General features: G+C 48.1%; 1 protein-coding gene and 1 long non-coding RNA gene across 2 annotated transcripts; one reads left to right on the plus strand and one right to left on the minus strand.

Annotated features, from left to right (window-relative positions):
- Positions 1 to 1,186: 1,186 nt before the first annotated feature.
- LOC138789365 (piggyBac transposable element-derived protein 4-like) lies at positions 1,187 to 2,938 on the minus strand. Its single transcript, XM_069967976.1, has one exon. The coding sequence runs from the start codon at positions 2,936 to 2,938 to the stop codon at positions 1,187 to 1,189; it is 1,752 nt and encodes a 583-aa protein (XP_069824077.1).
- Positions 2,939 to 12,514: 9,576 nt separating this feature from the next.
- LOC138789050 (uncharacterized) lies at positions 12,515 to 14,948 on the plus strand. The gene is made up of 3 exons (XR_011362694.1): positions 12,515 to 12,606; positions 13,136 to 13,243; positions 14,883 to 14,948. It is a non-coding gene; the product is annotated as an uncharacterized lncRNA (long non-coding RNA).
- The last annotated feature ends 2,988 nt before the right edge of the window (positions 14,949 to 17,936 follow it).

Here is a 17,936-nt window from a genome sequence, read left to right on the forward strand (position 1 = left end):
CTATGATAAGTTTATTACTTTATAGTGACTGGTCATACAACACCTCTGTAGCCACATCAATCTCTATATGAGGAACGAATGTGGTAAGCGATGCGGTACACCATAACAGGTCCCTGCCCGGGAAAGTAGGAACCGTTAGGCGCACAAAACAACCAATCACTTTCAAAATATATAGAGACCGTGTCCATTACCATTCGTCTGAACAGTAAAGTATCACTAGTCCCCATAGTGAAGAATTTGTATTTAAGCCCATAGTGTATTGATATTGACCAGCTTTATTATTAGATAGCCTTCAAAAAATAGAAAAAAAAATAATGCCCATATGAGAATACAGTATTAGGAATGGAAATAACAGACTTCTGTGGGTGGACATAGTCATAAGAACAGTTGAAAGATGATCAAATGATCACAACTGCTACTTTTCAAAAGTAATGTTGCCTTTAATTGTCCCAAAAAAATATGCACAATTGGCTGTGCCATCAAAAAGGTGCATTGACATTAGGGGTGTAAGAATTAAGGAATTTAGGAGCGTGATCAATGGTTTCATTTATTTGGGCAAACATAGCCAGGGTCACTTTTTGGGGGTCCCTATGAGCTATTACAAAAGTACATGAAACAGAGAGTGGGATCAGATTACTGATGACAGTGCAAGAAGTGTGTGGACAGCACTTAAAATTATTAAATGCCATTTTGACAAAAAATATAATACCTCTCCTGAAAGAATACACCACAAAATAAAAGAAAAATGGTATAGAAATTGATTCCTGAAAGGAACCCTCCCTCCGAACCTTATGGGGTTTTTATTTCCCAGTGAAGAAAATTGTAAAATGAATACCTCTCCATAAATAATAAACCACAAAATAAAAGAGAAATTATAAAGAAATTGTTCCCTGAAAGGAACCCTCCCAACCGTGGCATTTTCCCCCAGTGCTGAACATTAAAAAATTAATACCTCTCCATAAATAATAAACCACAAAATAAAAGAGAAATGATAGAGAAATTGTTCCCTGAAATGAATCCTACCTCCCTCCCAACCTTGGCATTTTTCCCAGTGCAGAAAAAAAAAAAAAAAAGAATGCATCTCCTGAAATAAACCACAAAATAAAACATAAATTATAAAGAAATTTAGTCCGTATAAAGAATAACCCCCCCCCCCCACACTCTTTTTGCCGCCTCAGAAATAAATTTAGTAGTGGGCCACGGTGTGGTAAACTTCGAAGCAGGGGTGAATACAGAGGCCAGGTTGGGATGGACATGTGGGGCAATAAAAACGTGAATCACTCCTCCTTCCATTCTTTCTGCAAACTTTACATCTTTTTTGGGGGTACCTTCGGGTGGCAGTGGCAGGGACAGGGTGTGGGAAGTGGCGCTCTGTGAGTCTGAGCACGTCCTCAGACTCAAAGGACTCCTGAGGGGCAGGGGAATCAAACAGGAGACGCTCGATCACCTCCTCCTGGAATTGCAGAAATGTGAGCGTCCCCTGTGCCTTCTGATATACCACGAAGGCGTTGTAAGTGGCAGTCTGAATAAGGTAGACTGCCACCTTCTTATACCAGGCCCTGGTTTTGCGCTTCACCAGGTATGGTTGCAGCGCCTGGTCTGACAAGTCCACACCACCCATAAATCTATTGTACTCGCAGACACATGCAGGTTTAGTGCTGTCAGTGGTGGCCCCCCTCTCCCTTACCACCACTGAGGTGTCTGCGTGCAGGGTGGTGATCATGAAGACCTGCTTTCTGTCATGCCACTTGACAGCGAGCAGGTTTTCACTTGCCAGCGCAAATGATGCCCCCCTTTCTACCCGCCTGGACAGCAATTCAGGTGGGAGTCCTACCCTGCTTTTTCGGACTGTCCCACAGGCCCCTGTATTCGCAGCGTGCAGCAATTTATAGAGTGGGACACTGGAATAAAAATTATCAGTGTATAGCTGGTAACCTTTGTGCAGGAAAGGCCCCATCAGCTCCCACACAATTTTCCCACTGACGCCAACTGTGTCTGGGCAGCCTGGGGGGTTAAGCTGGCGGTCCCTCCCTTCATAAATAAAAAAATTGCAGGTGTAGCCAGTGGTGCTCTCGCAAACCTTATACACCTTCACACCATAGCGCGCCCGCTTAGATGGTATAAACTGGCGGAAGGAAAGGCGGCCTTTGAAGTTCATAAGGGACTCGTCCACTGCCAGCTGCTTGTCAGGGGTGTATACACTGAGGAAGGTTTGTTGGAGGAGGGATAATAGGGGTCTTAATTTGTAGAGGCGGTCAAAATTTGGGTCATTTCTTGGGGGGCACTGTGCGTTGTCATTAAAATGCATGAAACGCATCAGGGTCTCGTAGCGGGTGCGGGACATGATTGCTGCGAATACAGGGGTGCTATGGGTAGCCCGGCCACTCCAGTAGCTGCGTATGGAGGGCTTTTTCACTACACCCATCAGAAGTGTCAAGCCCAAAAATTTTTTTATTTCAGCGACACTTGTGGGCCTCCAGGATGTCGCATAGGTGCAGGTGGGCTTTTGGGTGATGTATTGCCGAGCATATAAATTTGTCTGCTCGACAATAAGTCCTAGGACCTCATCCCCCACAAATAAATAAAAGAAATCTACAGGGTTGTAGTTGCTAACAACCCTGTTGATCCCAGGAGTGGCAGTGAATGGGGGGATTTGGGGAGAGAAGGAAGTGGCAGGATCCCAGAAGCTGACAGGGACGCCACTAGCTCTAGGGACACCCCTTTCCCTAGGGACACGACTGGGGCCAGGCTGCGACACCTGCACTGCAGCTGCGGCCGCCATACGGGGTCTAGCAGAGACAGACTCCTCAGAACTGCTACCACTGGCGTCAGAATCCGGGAAAAATTCTGGATCTGACGCAGTGTCAGTCTCACTCCCAGAGCTGCCAGAGCATAGCATGGCGTACGCCTGCTCTGCACTGAATGATCTGCTGGACATTTTACAACCAGCAAGAACAGAAAAAATATAGAATATATATATATATATATATATATATATATGTGAAGTGGGGGTTCTTCACACACAGGGAGGGATCAGACAGTGACGGCGGGCAGGAGTGACTGACAGGGGCTATCAGACACTAACAACGGACGGCGACGGACAGGAGTGACTGACAGGGGCGATCAGACACTGACAACGGACAGGAGTGACTGACAGGAGCTATCAAAAACTAACAACGGATGGTGAAGGACAGGAGTGACTGACAGGGGCTATCAGACACTAACAACGGACGGTGATGGACAGGAGTGACTGACAGGGGTGATCAGACACTGACAACAGACGGCGGCGGACAGGAGTGACTGACAGGGGTGATCAGACACTGACAACGGACAAAAGTGACTGACAGGGGCGATCAGACACTGTAAACGGACGGGGGTGACTAACACGGGCGATCAGACACGAACAACGGACAGGGGTCACGGACACGGGCTATTTGACAAGGGCGGCGGACAGGGGCGACGCAGAATGTGTATTCTGTGCTTGTGTGACACTTTTACACAGCACAGGTCTTGTAGTATCTCTCTCTTCTCTCCCAGATCAACTACAGGGAGAGAAGGGAGAGACACAGCACAGGACCTGTGCTGTGTTTACTAACACAGGGCAAATGATGACTGTGATAGGTATATCACAGTCAACATTTGCTGAGGGACCAATCAGATTGGTCCCTCCCCTGTTGCTATGAGACAGGAGCTGACAGGCAGCTCTGTCTCATAGCATACAGCGCATGCGTGCGCCATTTTGTTTTCTTTGGCGCCCAGAGGGGAGGGGGGCCTCCCCCTGAAGATCGCCGGCGGCCATGACACCAGGACAGGTGAGGGGACCTGTCCCACAGCATTTTTATCGCCACTGACCGAAAATAGACGGTCAGTGGCGATAAAAATGGTGTATGGCACAGCCGCCATTCATTCTAATGCGATCGCCGTTATTCTGTGAATAACGGCGATCACATTGCCGGGGACCGCTCACCGCGGCCCCCCGTGTCTTCTCCCAGCTCTCAGCTACCTCCGGCAGCTGAGAGCAGGGAGATTTTACCCCCCGCGGCGCCGCAGATCTATTCCGATGCGCCGCCGTTAAAAGGCGTACGCATCGGAATAGAGCCCATTAGTGACCGCCGTGAAAAGGCAGCATGGCGGTCACTAAGGGGTTAAGGACTTTGGTCTCTATAGCGGATTGGTAGTGTTCCCCGAGTTGAGTGCTCAGACCGTCTCAGCATGAGGTTGGCTTCATGAGTAGCTTGTTCTGGAACAAATTGGGGGTCATTGACAGCAACTGATTGAGGAGGAGGAACCGCAGGAGGCGGAGCCGCAGGAGGCAGGATAACTGGGGTGCTCATAGGAATTCCCTGATAGCCAATGGCCATGAGGAATGGTTCAGTTCAGAACATATCCTCAAGAGAGGCCGGATTAGATGGAGCCTCTGAGACTGGCGGAAGTGCCTGTACAGGTGCTGGACAGAATGCTGTGAGGCCTTGCAGATCCTCCCTCATACAGCGCTTTATCCTATTCCGGTGTACAGTTTGAGGGGCCAGACCTGGCTTCTTGACCTCATACACGTCAGTCTCTGGATATGGAATAGCAGAAATGATATAGGGTTCAGGCTCCCATAGACTTTCCAACTTGTGGGTGCGGTGATACTTTTTGAGCCAGACTCTGTCCCCCACTCTTAGTGGTGTGGCATGCTCCCCTTGATTATAAGCATCTTCCTGACGCTGGTGGGCCTCTCCCATCTTCTGGTCGACAATCTCTCAGGCGTCTTGAATCCTCCTCTGATGCTCTTGGACCCAGTCAGTATCAGGCAGAGGGTTGACAGTGTCAGTTACTTGAACTCCAAGCGCGCGGTCTTGAGGAAGCTGACCTTGGCGCCCGAACATCAGATAGAAATGAGAGTAGCCTGTAGAGCAATGAGTGGTGTTGTTATAGATTTCCACCAGCTCATCCAACAGGTGAGGCCATTCCACCCGTTTTGCCACCGAAGCTGTTCTTAGCATGTTGATGAAGACCTGGTTGACTTTCTCACAGAGACCATTGCCTTGCTGGTGATAGGCCGTGGTACGAAGCTTTTTGCACTCGTGGTAAGTGCATAGCTCATGGAAGAGTTGAGATTCGAAAGCTGGGCCTCGGTCATGGTAGGCATCTAACACCAATTTGGCGTCTCGCCGGGGAATCAAGATCTGATGGCATCGTTCTCCAGAGACGGGGTCCAACAAATTCCTTAGAAATAGGCCCCTATGAAGGAAAAGCCGATTCCTCTGTCTCCAGAGACGTCTCAGTTCAACATCTGGATAGGGCCTCTTGATTCTCATGGGGACTCTCCCAGTAGACAAGTAGTCATAGATTTCCCCCAAGACTCTAGACTCATTCTGGATGGTCTGCCATCTGGACAAATCTTGATAGGGCCCCGGGTCAGGGGACGTCTCGCTCTCTTTGACCGCCGTGGTAGTACTCTGGGTAGCGAATCTCTGATAAAAAGGGGGCATCTCTACAGCTTCCCAGTCGTCATCCTCTGGGGCTTCCTCACCTCTAGGCAGTCGAGACAGCAGGTCAGCATTCACATTGGCCTTGCCGCTTCAATACTTGATTTCGAAGTTGAAGTTGGCCAACCTAGAGGCCCAACGCTGTTTCAGAGCGCCCACTCGCGCGCTGTTGAGGTGAGCTAGCGGGTTGTTATCCGTATAGACAGTGAACGGTGTAGCCGCGAGGTAATCTTTGAATTTTTCAGTAACGGCCCACACCAGAGCAAGCAACTCCAATTTGAACGAGCTGTAGTTACTATCGTTCTTTTCAGCGCCTCTTCAACTTCGGCTGGCATAGGCAATAACCCTTTCCTGATTACCCTGGACTTGAAACAGAACAGCCCCTAGGCCTTGGAAGCTGGCGTCTGTGTAGAGATGGAAAGGCTGACTATAGTCAGGGTAAGCCAGGATGGGAGGCGAGATCAACAGGGCCTTCAGGGTTTGAAACGCCGTCTCCTGACGTTCAGACCACTCTATGGGTAGCCGTCGACTGTAGTTCTCTCGAGGACAGCCACGGAGTAGCTCATTGAGTGGTTCAGCCACCTGGGCGAAGTGGGGTATGAAGCGGCGGTAATAGCCCGCAAATTCAAGGAAGCTTCTCACCTCTTTCACTGTCTTCGGAATGCCTCAACTCTCCACGGCCGAGATCTTCTCGGGGTCAGGTTGTATCCCGTCGGCACTCACGACATGCCCCAAATAGTTCACCTGCGGTTTGAGGAGGTGGCACTTCGACAGTTTGATCTTGAGGCCATGGTCAATAAGGACTTGAAACACTTCGGCTAAGTGACGAATATGGTCCTCATAAGTGCGAGAACAGACAATGGCGTCATCCAGGTAGAGCAATACACTTTGGAAGTTGACGTGACCGAGGCACCTCTCCATTAACCGCTGAAATGTGGCGGGGGCGTTGCAGAGCCCAAACGGCATACTTGTGAACTCATAGAGTCCCATGGGGGTAGTAAACGCTGTCTTCTCCCGGTCTTCCGGGGCCATGGGCACCTGCCAATACCCACTGGTGAGGTCCAACGTTGAGAAGTAGGCGGCTGAACCCAGAGCAGCAATAGATTCCTCTATACGAGGCAGCGGATAGGCATCCTTGTGAGTAATGGTGTTCAGCTTCCGGTAGTCAACACAGAATCTGATGTTGCCGTCCTTCTTTTTAACGAGGACGATAGGGGCAGCCCACGGACTTTGGCTCTCCTGGATGACGTTGGTGTCCTTCATTTCCTGGAGCAGTTTCTTCACCTGCTGATAGCTGGCAGGCGGAATAGGCCGGTGCTTCTCCTTGATAGGAGGATGATCTTTGGTATTAATTCGATGTTGGACCAGACTAGTTTTACCAAAGTCAAGTGAATGCTTGCTGAAGGCCTCGTGATGGCGCTTGGCAACTTTGAGTACCCCCTGAATATGCTCGATTGGGGTGTTGGCATCCCCGATGTTGAGGGCATCCCACCAATGAGCGCGGGACTGTTTGGATTCTCATGATGATGTCCTAATCGACCTCTGGTGGGCAGTAGTCTCTTCACATATGAGATCCTCAGGGTCGAGTTGGTGGAGCATAGCAACCGTAGTAAACTTAGGTAGGTCGACTGGAGATGCACTGAGGTTGACCAGCCGTACTGGAACCTGACCATTGGAGACGGTCACTAGACGGGCAGCCATGACAAGGGGTTGACCCTCAATCTCGATGGAATCTAGTAGAGCCTCGTAGTCGGCGTTGTCTAGGCCCGGTTGAGCCCTGCACCAGATAAGGGTCTCACTGTTAGCTGGGATAGTGATTGGGCGAGCATCTCTAGTACGGACACGACAAATCTCCCCACGGTGATTGACAAACCTCTGCTGAGCGGTGAGCGCCTTGATAGTCTTCTGGATGGCTTGCCTGTAGGGGGAAGAAGCTTGAGACAGAGAGTTATGCAAGGCAGCTACTAATTCGGAGAATACATGGCGGATGACGTTCATGCCCAAAACTGTAATACCACTGTCCCCTTGAGCCTCGGTGACTATGACACCCTGCTGGGTTAACCTCCGGTTACCAATGCATATAGAGGGTTCCCAATACCCTAGTTGTGAGATAGGCCGACCATTACTAGCAATCAGTTTTAGCCTGGCCTTTTCCACTGGACACAACACCCTGCGGTCCCAATGTGCTTCAAAAACATGCTTGGGGATGGTAGTAACTTGGGAACCAGTGTCCACCAAGGCCTCGAGAGGCATACCGTCTATCCATAGAGTCACATGCGGGCATTGCGATAAGAATTTTGAGAGCCATTGTGACTCCTGCGGGCCTGAGATTCTACCTCCCGGGTGTTGGCCCTCGGACCCCGGGGTGGCCCGTTTAACTGAAAGCACTGGGATTGGTAGTGTCCATGTCGCCGACAGTAGTCACAGTAGGGCTGCTCTCGAGGTGTGGCCCTGTGGGGTATGGATAGGGCAGAGCGTGGACGCCCGGGAGGTGACTCTAGAGACAGGGCCTGGCTGGAGGTAGAGTGAGAGGAGGAGGTGGATGAGATCCCCTTTAGCTCTTTGATGGCTTGACAAAGAGAGCTGACTACTTGAGTAAGGAGGTCAGGAGTAGCCAGGGGGCTGGTGAGAGAAGCTTGCACGGCCTGGACATCTGGAACAAATGAAATAGAAGGCGTGGTGACATGCCCAGGGGTCACACCTGTCAGTACTGGCTGACTCGAGGTCGGGGGACAGTTATGGCAGGGGAAGTCAGTTCCTATTACTCTCAGAGCCAGGGTTTTGAAATCCAGGAAGGACATATTAGGGTTCTTCGCAGCCAACATGCGCAACTGGCTTTGAATGAGCCTAGAGTCTATGCCCTCTATGAAACGGTCTGTGATTATGTTTTCTGCTGCAGAGGGGTCAATGACATCCACCTGTTGTCGGGCCCGATAGGCAGACTGGAGGGCAAGGGCATAGTCTCTCAGGGTCTCACCTGATTTCTGGCGCCGATCATAGAACTGGAGGCGAATTTCTGTGGGGGACTGTACCTCAAATTCTCTCCTGAGGCGATCAAGAATCTGCTGTACCCCGGCTTTCTCCGTAGCGGGCTACGACCGGACCTCCTCAGCAGCAGGACCTTCTAATTGTCCCAGTAGGAGTTGTATCTGCTGGGTAGGAGAGAGAGAAACCAGTTCAAGAGTACGAGAGATTTTCTCCTTAAAAGCAGCCAAGGTGTGGAGCTCCCCCTTATAGCTGGGTAGGTGATTGGGCCCAATGAAAAACGGCACTCCGGCAGCACTAGCAGATGCAGGGGAGCAGCTAGAGGAGCGGGTGCGCCAGCGGGTGAGGACGGTGGACTGTTTGAGCCGCCGACGGCATCATCATCCGGGCTGGACATGATGGGGAACTTTCACTTATCTGGCTGTCCCAGCGCAGCAGACGGGATCCCTGGATGAGCTGCACCGAGTGGTCCGGATGATTGGCAGTGAGCTGAGATGACCGAGACAGGAGCGGCAGGCTTGCAGAAGACAGCGGTGGAGCGGGCGGAAGCTGGGCCCGGCAACTTCCGGCAGGTGCAGCAGAAATCTTCTTCCCCCGGCAACGGAGGTAATAGCTCAAGGGCCGGGGGGCAGAGCGTGAGCGGCGCGCGGGAACCTGGGAAATACGGCCTTAACCCCTCCCTGGGCCACAGCGGGACAGGTGCAAAGTCTCTTTGGGGTTGCGGCACACTCTTAGGGGGCACACACTGCGATCGTTATCCTGTTCGTGACGCCAAATGCTACGCCCCAGACCCCTAGGGGCCACTCCGCAGTATAGATGGTGCTAACAGGCAGGAACCGGGGCAGCTGTAGGATAATGTGGTCACGGTGTAGGCACGAGGGTGATACAGCTGGAAACCGGGCTCCTGACCATGCGGGAATACTGGGCATGCGATTCTTCGTTGTCCTTAGTCAGGGCACCAATTATCACACCAATGCCAAGGTTCAGAAACAACGGTAGTTGTATATTTATTGTAACGGTGGTAACTAGTAGCAACAGTCTCTCCGGATGCAACCGGGAATAAGGCAAACTTGAATAAAGCAGAGTAATGGGTGATGCTGCAATAGGCTGTGAGAGTAGCATGCTGAATGATGGGAGTAGTAGTGAAACTAAAGTTGAGATGCTGGGTGGAATGAGACTTGACTGAAATACTTGCAGTTGAGGATAAGAGAAGATGATGATGAGAGGAATGAATGAAGAACAGCACCCAGATGAGAATCTTGAGACTTGAGACAGGAACACAGCCAGTGGACTGGAGCAGCAGAGCACACGCAGGCCTCTCTCTTAGCAGGGAGAGAGGACGGACAGAACTTGTCTCCTGAAGGTGGAGGACAAGACTCGACTGAACAGGAACGGCAGAGCAACTCACCCTATCCCCTCTGGGGCAGGAGATACACTCCCGTAGCACAGGAAGTCACATGGTAAGCCCCAGCCAAAAGCTTGATGACCATTGGAGTTACCATGGAAGCAGGGCACAGTCACGTGACATCCAGCCATTGCATCATCACACCATTAGGCATATACAGAGAAATATACATGAGAAGTACCATACTTGAACACTGGGAGGCGACATAATACCATTAGGCACTGATACCTGAATATACATGCAATAAATGAATGAAATAGCAGACCTGAATACTGCAGGGGTGACACAATACACGCAGTTTGCAGTGGACCATAGCTTTCCAGAACAGAACTAGTTATAACAAAAGTGTGAGCATAAGAAGGGCTGTTCTGGGACACTGCAAGTACGTATGTGCATGGAAAGGCTTGGATCTGGGGCAATTAGCTCTGAAGTCCCAAAGTGAGCTACAAAAAGGTGTCCGCGCCTGTCCGCTGCCGCCGCTCTCCGCTCAAAGAACTAACATGTTAGTTCTTTGAGCGGAGAGGAGAGGAAGCGGACGAGCACGCGCCCTCTCATTTACTCAAAGCAGCACACTGAGCGCGGCGGAGAGCTCTGCCGTGGAATTACGCCGTCTTTACTCAGTGTGAACTGGCCCTAACACTCATAGACACATGATGACACACTTCACAAACACACAGACATTACACAGATATGCACACTCACAGGCTGATTTTTTATCCAGGACAGGGAACTTCATGTGAAGTCTCCTCTTCTTCCAGCCTGGACTGTGCAGCCCCTCCTCCTCCTCACCGACTGCAGAGCTGGAAGGGGGTGTCAGGAGAGAGGAGGGGGCCCTGCTGATGCTCTCTGAACCTTCCTGCCTGTTCTGTGTGCAGGGGGCACCAGCTAACAGGAAGATAGCTAAGCCTGTTCCCGGCCTGGGAGCTAATGGAGATCTTTGCACAGAGACTGCAGGGGAGGGACAGGCCCCCGGATTTTAGTTCAGGCTAACAGCTGTCCTGCAAAGGACCCCATCTGCAAGGGTAAAAGGCAGCAGCGCCCCGACAGCCCTACTGCTTGTACTGCCCTGCTATCAAAGCTAGATCCATGGCGGCAGACCAGCTTTGCCTTCATGGATCTAGCTTTTCCTCATGCTTCTAGTTAACAGGGTCAGCACAGCAGCCGGCTCCAGCGCCCCCCTTTGTTTACTGGAGTGAGGCGCCCTGTGCAGTGGTACTGGTCGCACACCCCTAAGGCTGGCCCTGAATCCTAGCTATGTCCCTGCCTATGGCCATAGAAGAAATATACAGCAGAAAGCCCAACTTTTTCCACCACTATAAAGCAGGCTGGTGAGAGCTTCATTAGACCAGAGAACACTTTATTAGGGCACACAGGGCATGGCCACCACTACTGTGGGTTTAGGCTGGTTACATGTAAGAGTTATAATCTCACTGTCTGTTACTGTTCTGTCTCAGCTTCTGTAGCTTTATAGTCTTCTGTCCTGGATATCACAATGGTAGAAGCCTGACATCTACTGGTGAAAAGTAAATATTGCATATGGATTCTGTCAAATGGCTGCTATAAGCCTTAGGGTCAGCTTACACACAGTTTATACCCAGCCTCCGAGTCATAGTGGCTGTCTATGGGAGGGCTCTCGTCTCCTCTCTCTGCGCCTCTCCGCTCAAAAGCATTGACGTGGCAATTCTTCTGCACGGAGAGAGGAGGTGCGAGGCCTCCCATAGACAGCCACTATGACTCGGAGGCTGGTGGGATTCCAGGGTGGAGAATTCCGCCAGCTTTACTCCGTGTTAAATGATAATAATACTAATAATAATATGGGAACTTTTATACACATCACAGGTGGGGAGCTCCACCAGGTCAATATTCATATAAAAGTTGACCAATCCAGTATCAGTCATCAGGGTACTCCTATAGCCGGGTACGGACCCACTGGATCAGGGATCTTATCGTCCTGTCTCTTTAATTGACCAGGATTTGAAACTACTCTCTAAGATCTTGGCTGAATACTTACCTCCCTTAGTTGGTCCTCCTTAGGTGGGTTTGTAAAGGATAGCTCAGCGGTCACTAATCTATGTAAGGTGCTTGCAGTCTTTGATAGGGCCCAGCACAACCCCAGCTTAATGGCCAACCGGCTCTTTTGGCCTTAGATGCCGAAAAGTCGTTTGGGGATGATGTCGGACGCTTTCAGAATAAGCGGGAACTTTTAGACCTTCTTGTCGGATCTCGGATAAGAACCCTCGGACTCCTTTCAACCCGCTTTTCTCCATAAAGGTACAAGGCAGGGACGCCCATTGTCAGCCCTCCTATTTGATCTAGCAATAGAGCCTTTGGCATGAGCTCATTTATCATCTAGCTTTCATGAAGGCATATGAGTGGCTGATGGTGCTGTAAAGATGGCCGTGTTTGATGATGATGTGGGAAGGTTCCTAAATCAACCCCAACATTGTCTACATCATATACTTGACTTACTGACCTCATATGGCAGATTTTCAGGTTACACAATGGGGGAGATTTATCAAACATGGTGTAATGTCAAACTGGCTCAGTCGCCCCTAGCAACCAATCAGATTCCACCTTTCATCCCTCACAGACTCTTTGGAAAATGAAAGGTGGAATCTCATTGGTTGCTAGGGGCGACTGAGCCAGTTTCACTTTACACCATGTTTGATAAGTCTCCCCCAATAAGTATATTAAAGAGCGCGATCTTGTTCCTCGGCCACAAAGGACCCACCACCCACTTGGGTACATAGCAAACGGAATTCGACTTGCTGCCACTTTTCTTACATAAATGTGGGCAGGACCCCTTATTCTCTGTATAAACTAAGTTACCCCTCCCTATTAGATAACATCCCAACTGCATAGCTGGGAAAAATTTCCAATAACTTTCTTAGGCCGATGTCACATGATTAAAATGATTAGTTTCCAAAAATTACAGACCTTTTCCTATTACTCAAACATACAGATGTTACCAGCCTAAATACAGCTTTTACTCCATTTCTTTGGCCTGGTAAAAAAAGACCCCAAATTCAAAAATTAATGCTATGTAAAGCAGAAGGAGGTTTAAATTTCCCGAACGTTAGAGCTTATAATCCAGTCTCTTCTTTCACATAATGGACTGGCTACACGCCTCCCCCTTCTATTCTAACTTCTCTATGGAGCTGGGATTGGCCCGTCCCTGGGATCTCTGAACGCTCCTGCATACTAGACTTAGTACTTTGTGACATGATGGCAACATGTTTTTTTTTAACATCCCTTTGCCCCCTCTAAATAGAAGGGACTGACTGCTCATCCAGAATCACCAGCTCTTTATTTGGGGAGACGGAACTCCGGGCAGCTGGGAACTTAATGGAAGCCGAAACGGCAAAGTGGTCGTCACCAGGTGAGAGTCAATAAAAAATATTCTCTTCCACATTCCCATATTTTTTACATTTATAAGGCCTCATCAAGTAGTGAGACGTGACAAGAGTCCAAAGCTCACACTCTGGATGATATAATTGGGGCAGATGCTAGTATGGTAACAATCTCTGAGATTCATAATAAAATTTCTAGAAGATTTAAGAAAAAAAAACAAAAAACTGTTTGATACATGGTCACAGGACATGTTTTGGTGGGGTGGTCGACAATTCACTCCTTCATTCCTAATGAAAGTTGGAGAGAGATTTATTTTAAACTGGCTGATGGAGTTCTGTATGGTCTCAATATTAGACCCTCACCCACCTTCCCGGACAGAACAACAGAGTGCCCGTAACGTCAAACGCCACTTAAGAACTTATGGCATGGAGTGTGGTCATATACTTCTACCCATTGGGCACAGATCCCGTCCTACATACATTCCTCGTGGCGAGGGAGGTTGACACTTTTATTTCACCCCATTCCGACTCCAGAGGAAGAGACATCGCGAAAAATCCCCAAAATGATTCACATAACCCTTTGCGTTGTCTCTGTAATCAGCAGCTAGATGAGATACAAAGGATGATCATTACTAAAATAGAAATCCCTAAAGTAAGAGGTTACACGACACAAAGAAAGAGAGACACCAAAAATGTTCTGATAAATAGAAAAAAATTATTGTAACTTACTATACTACACAAATCTCTGATATAGTTTGGCCGTTCCAGTATGTGGAGTAGTACTGCAAAGGTGTCTTGGATGACTCGTTGGGAGCAGTGAGGCTCCCGCCCTATTTAACCCCCCGTAAATAACCCCCCCCGTCTTCGGGAACACATACCTGACAATTGGTAACAGCCCGACCCATTGGTAACTTGGGCTTGTCACCCATGAGATGTGTGGGCGATGGGCTTGGACCTTGAGGAATGGCTGTAGGTATTAGGGCCCGTTCACACTACAGATTCGGCACAGAGATTCTGCAGGAAACCTCAGTCTGTGGATTCCACCCCAAATCCCTCCTGCTATGTCTTTGAATGGGAGGGCTAGTGTGCTTCCACTCTCCGCTCAAAGAATTGACATGTCGATTCCTCCCTACCATTCAAAGACATAGCAGGAGGGATTCGGCTCTGAGTCTGCAGATGGAGGTTCCCGGTGGAATCTCCCCTTCGAATCCGTAGTGTGAACAGGCCCTTACATTTATTCTGTTGTATTTTGCATTCAGCATTTTCCAACTTGTCTTGATGAGTTTGTGATACTGATTTATACAAGTGAAGGTATCAAAATCTAAACAAACTGTTATATACCAATATATTAGAAGTATCTACTTTGATTGTATGCTATCTAAATTGTATACCACCATTTACTGTGTGCTATAAAAAACAGAAATCGACTTTGACATCTTCCTATACATCTGTAGAATGTTAATTTGTATTTTAAAATGATAAAATTCAGTATAACGTTTTTAACATTTTTTTTTTACATTCTCTTAAAGGGGTTCCCTTAAAGAGGGGGGGGGGGTACCTGTTCCGCTTTCTTGTGGAAGTGTTTCAAGGGTAGTGGTCCATCAGAAAGTAGACGGGGACATGAATTGACAGGGTACACAAATTTTTGTCTGTTTTTTTTTTCTGCAGGACTATTTTATCAGAATAAAGAGACGCGCAACTGATAGGTCTAGCGATCATTGCAGACAGCGGATACGTCTGTTCCTTTATATAAGATTATAGAGAAGAGTCTGCTATAAAACACACAGCATGTCCGGCCGTTTATTCTCAGTACATAGATGATATTCTGGTATAATAAGAATTAGACATATACCCTTCAGTATCAGATCCTCACACATTCCTGTACAGTGGCGGCTGCTGGGCGCCTATCTGATGGGTACGAGGCACAAACAATGCGGAAAGTCATATCCAGGCATCACACTGGACATCTATAGGGGTTAGTATATAGGGATTCAGGTGGGTGCTCGGGATACATGTGCCTCCTGTCATCCTATAAGGACTGTTCTGGCAGAATTTCGGGCTTGCGTTTCTTAGAACATTGCACATAGACTCCTAAGGTCTCACGTACTGTCGATGTATGTAGTGCACCAGCGGGGTTGTTTTTTTTCCCTAAAAAGAGTCCAGATGTTTGTTCAATTAGGGAAGAATTTTCATGTCTGCGGAGCTGCTATATTTTTCTGATATAACAAATCATGGCGATACCAGAAACCTATCACCCAATAGGTCATAAATGGCAGATGAGTGGGGGGGGGGTCCAAATGCTGAGACCTCTACTCACCATTACAACAGGGGATCCATGGCCTCTGTTCTCCCAGCCAAAGGACTAGAAGGAGTTTACAAGGAGCAGAAGGACCTATTCTTGGCCACCATAGTTTTGTAGAGATTAACACCTTCAAGCCCGAGCCCATTGATGCACGGATGTCCGGGTCAAACGAATGCAATGTTCCTCTCCGCCTCCTAAAAGCCATAGCGCTTTTATTTTTCACCTACAGGGCTGGTTGGGGTGTCTTTTTTTGTGCCATGATCTCTAGTTTTTAATAATGTCATATTGGTGTAACAGAAAAATTTTGATCACTTTTTATAAATTTTTTTCTGATATATAATAAAAAAAAAAAAAAATCAGCATTCTTCATTTACGCGGTTCACCATGTGGAAATCATAATGTTATATTTTAACAGATTGGACAATTCCGCATGCTATGATATACAATATGTTCATTTACTTATTTTAAAAAAATATTTTTAGTTTTATAATGGGCAAGAGGGTCCCGATCACTCAGTGACAGGAGCTTGTCCTGTCACTGAGTACCTTAAACGCCGCGATCGCTATAGATTGTGGCGTTTAAGGGGTTAATGAGGGGCCGCTGCGGGATCGCAGCTGCCTCTCATTATCCTCAGCTCCTGACACTGATGTGTGCTGGGCCGCTCTCACTGCAGCGGTCCCGTACACACCAAACCTTCAGTGACAGTACCTTAAATGTACACAACTACTGCACGGGGTATGTGCAGTAGGAACGTATATCTACATATTACTGACGTGAAGGGGTTAAAGATGACCACAACTGGAGCATGCTTGAGTCGGATCGTGCAGCATTTGATTACCAGTGGGTAAAGAAGTTGGATGCCGCCCTAGGGAGTCCTGGAAACCCTGGATACAGTCATAGGCCTTAGGCTGTAGTTTTACCAGAAGTGCACAGCTTCCCCATCCCTGCAGTAGCTGCTCTTGGCATGCAATGTCACATAGGACTCCGGTAATCACATGACCCCCCCCCGTTATTACAGCTCAGCTCCGCCCGGCACATACATATAATATACTGTGCAAAACTGTGATGTCATCAGATGACTATCTCCGTAAGTCACTAAGAGAAATAAGGAACCGGAGGTCGTGATGCGAGTGACTATAATATCTGGCCTCACCCGCTGCGTCTGGATCTCGGAATGTGACGTTACTATGACAACAGTGATTTCATTTCCTTTTGAATGAAAAATTAAATAAGAAAAACACTGAAAATCTTCCAGTAAGTCACAAGGTTTCCTCCTCCGATCCCCATGTATGATAATGTAATCATGGTATATACCGTATCAGAAAATCCACGAGATGAGGGGTCACTGAGAATATTCTGTAATAGCTAATATGAAACAAAGTGCTGAACGATAAAAGACCCCCCCCCCCCCCCAAAATATAAAACAAAGGTCAAAGTGTGTCAAATTATTAAAAACAAAAAAATCATTAAAGGATTTATTCCAAGATGACAATTTGTCATGTATCCACAGGAAAGGTAAAAAGTGTTGGTGAAGTCTGACCCCCGGGACCCTCACCGATCAGGAGATCGGGAGTTATCGGTGCAGTCGTGTGAACAGATCAGCAGTTGGGCAGTTACACCATCGCTCCATCCAGCTGAACAGGACTGGAGGAGAGGGAGGTGCAGTACTCCGCTATATCTGTCAGTGCCATAGAGTTATAAGAGGAGCAGCGGATATGTCGGCTTCAATGGAAGTCATGGGACCCAGTTCTCCTGATAGGTGGAGGTCCCTCTTGGATAGGCTGCCATCTTGGGAATAATACCGTCAAGCTTTGTCTTGATATCTGTTCCTTGGATTGTAACAACCGAAATAAAAGTCCAGATCCTGTTCTCGCCCCTACAGTTCCCATATAGGTCTAATAGCAGCTGGATACTCCGTCCAGGTCTACCACACTATAATCAACAGATCAAAGACAGAATACAATGATTACTTCTATACAGAGGTCTCCTTTATGTGGCAATTACAAAAATACATTAAATATGGATTTTGAGCGATCGTTCTTTTTCCGTATTGCTTTATACATCTATTGCTCGGTGCCTCCTTGGCTTCCTGGTATCCGGAGAGAAAGGAATAATGTGATGAGAGTACAGACATCTTACAGAAAGGGTTAAATTATTACAGATACAATCATTATACTTCATAGGACCCCGATCACATATCCCGTAGATAGGGGGTCACCTTTAGGCTATGTTCTCACACAGTAAAAATACAGCCGTCATTACGAGTGAAAATAAAACAATGGTCAGCTCCCCATAGACTTCAATGGAGCACATAAAAAAGGCTGTATTTTTCACTCAAAATTACAGACGTATTTTGTTGTGTGTGAGCATAGCCTCCATCTTGGGATAACCTCTTTAAGAATATGGCACAATTGCTCCCA

This window comes from Dendropsophus ebraccatus, chromosome 4 (assembly GCF_027789765.1).
Source record: "Dendropsophus ebraccatus isolate aDenEbr1 chromosome 4, aDenEbr1.pat, whole genome shotgun sequence".
NCBI lineage: Eukaryota > Metazoa > Chordata > Amphibia > Anura > Hylidae > Dendropsophus > Dendropsophus ebraccatus.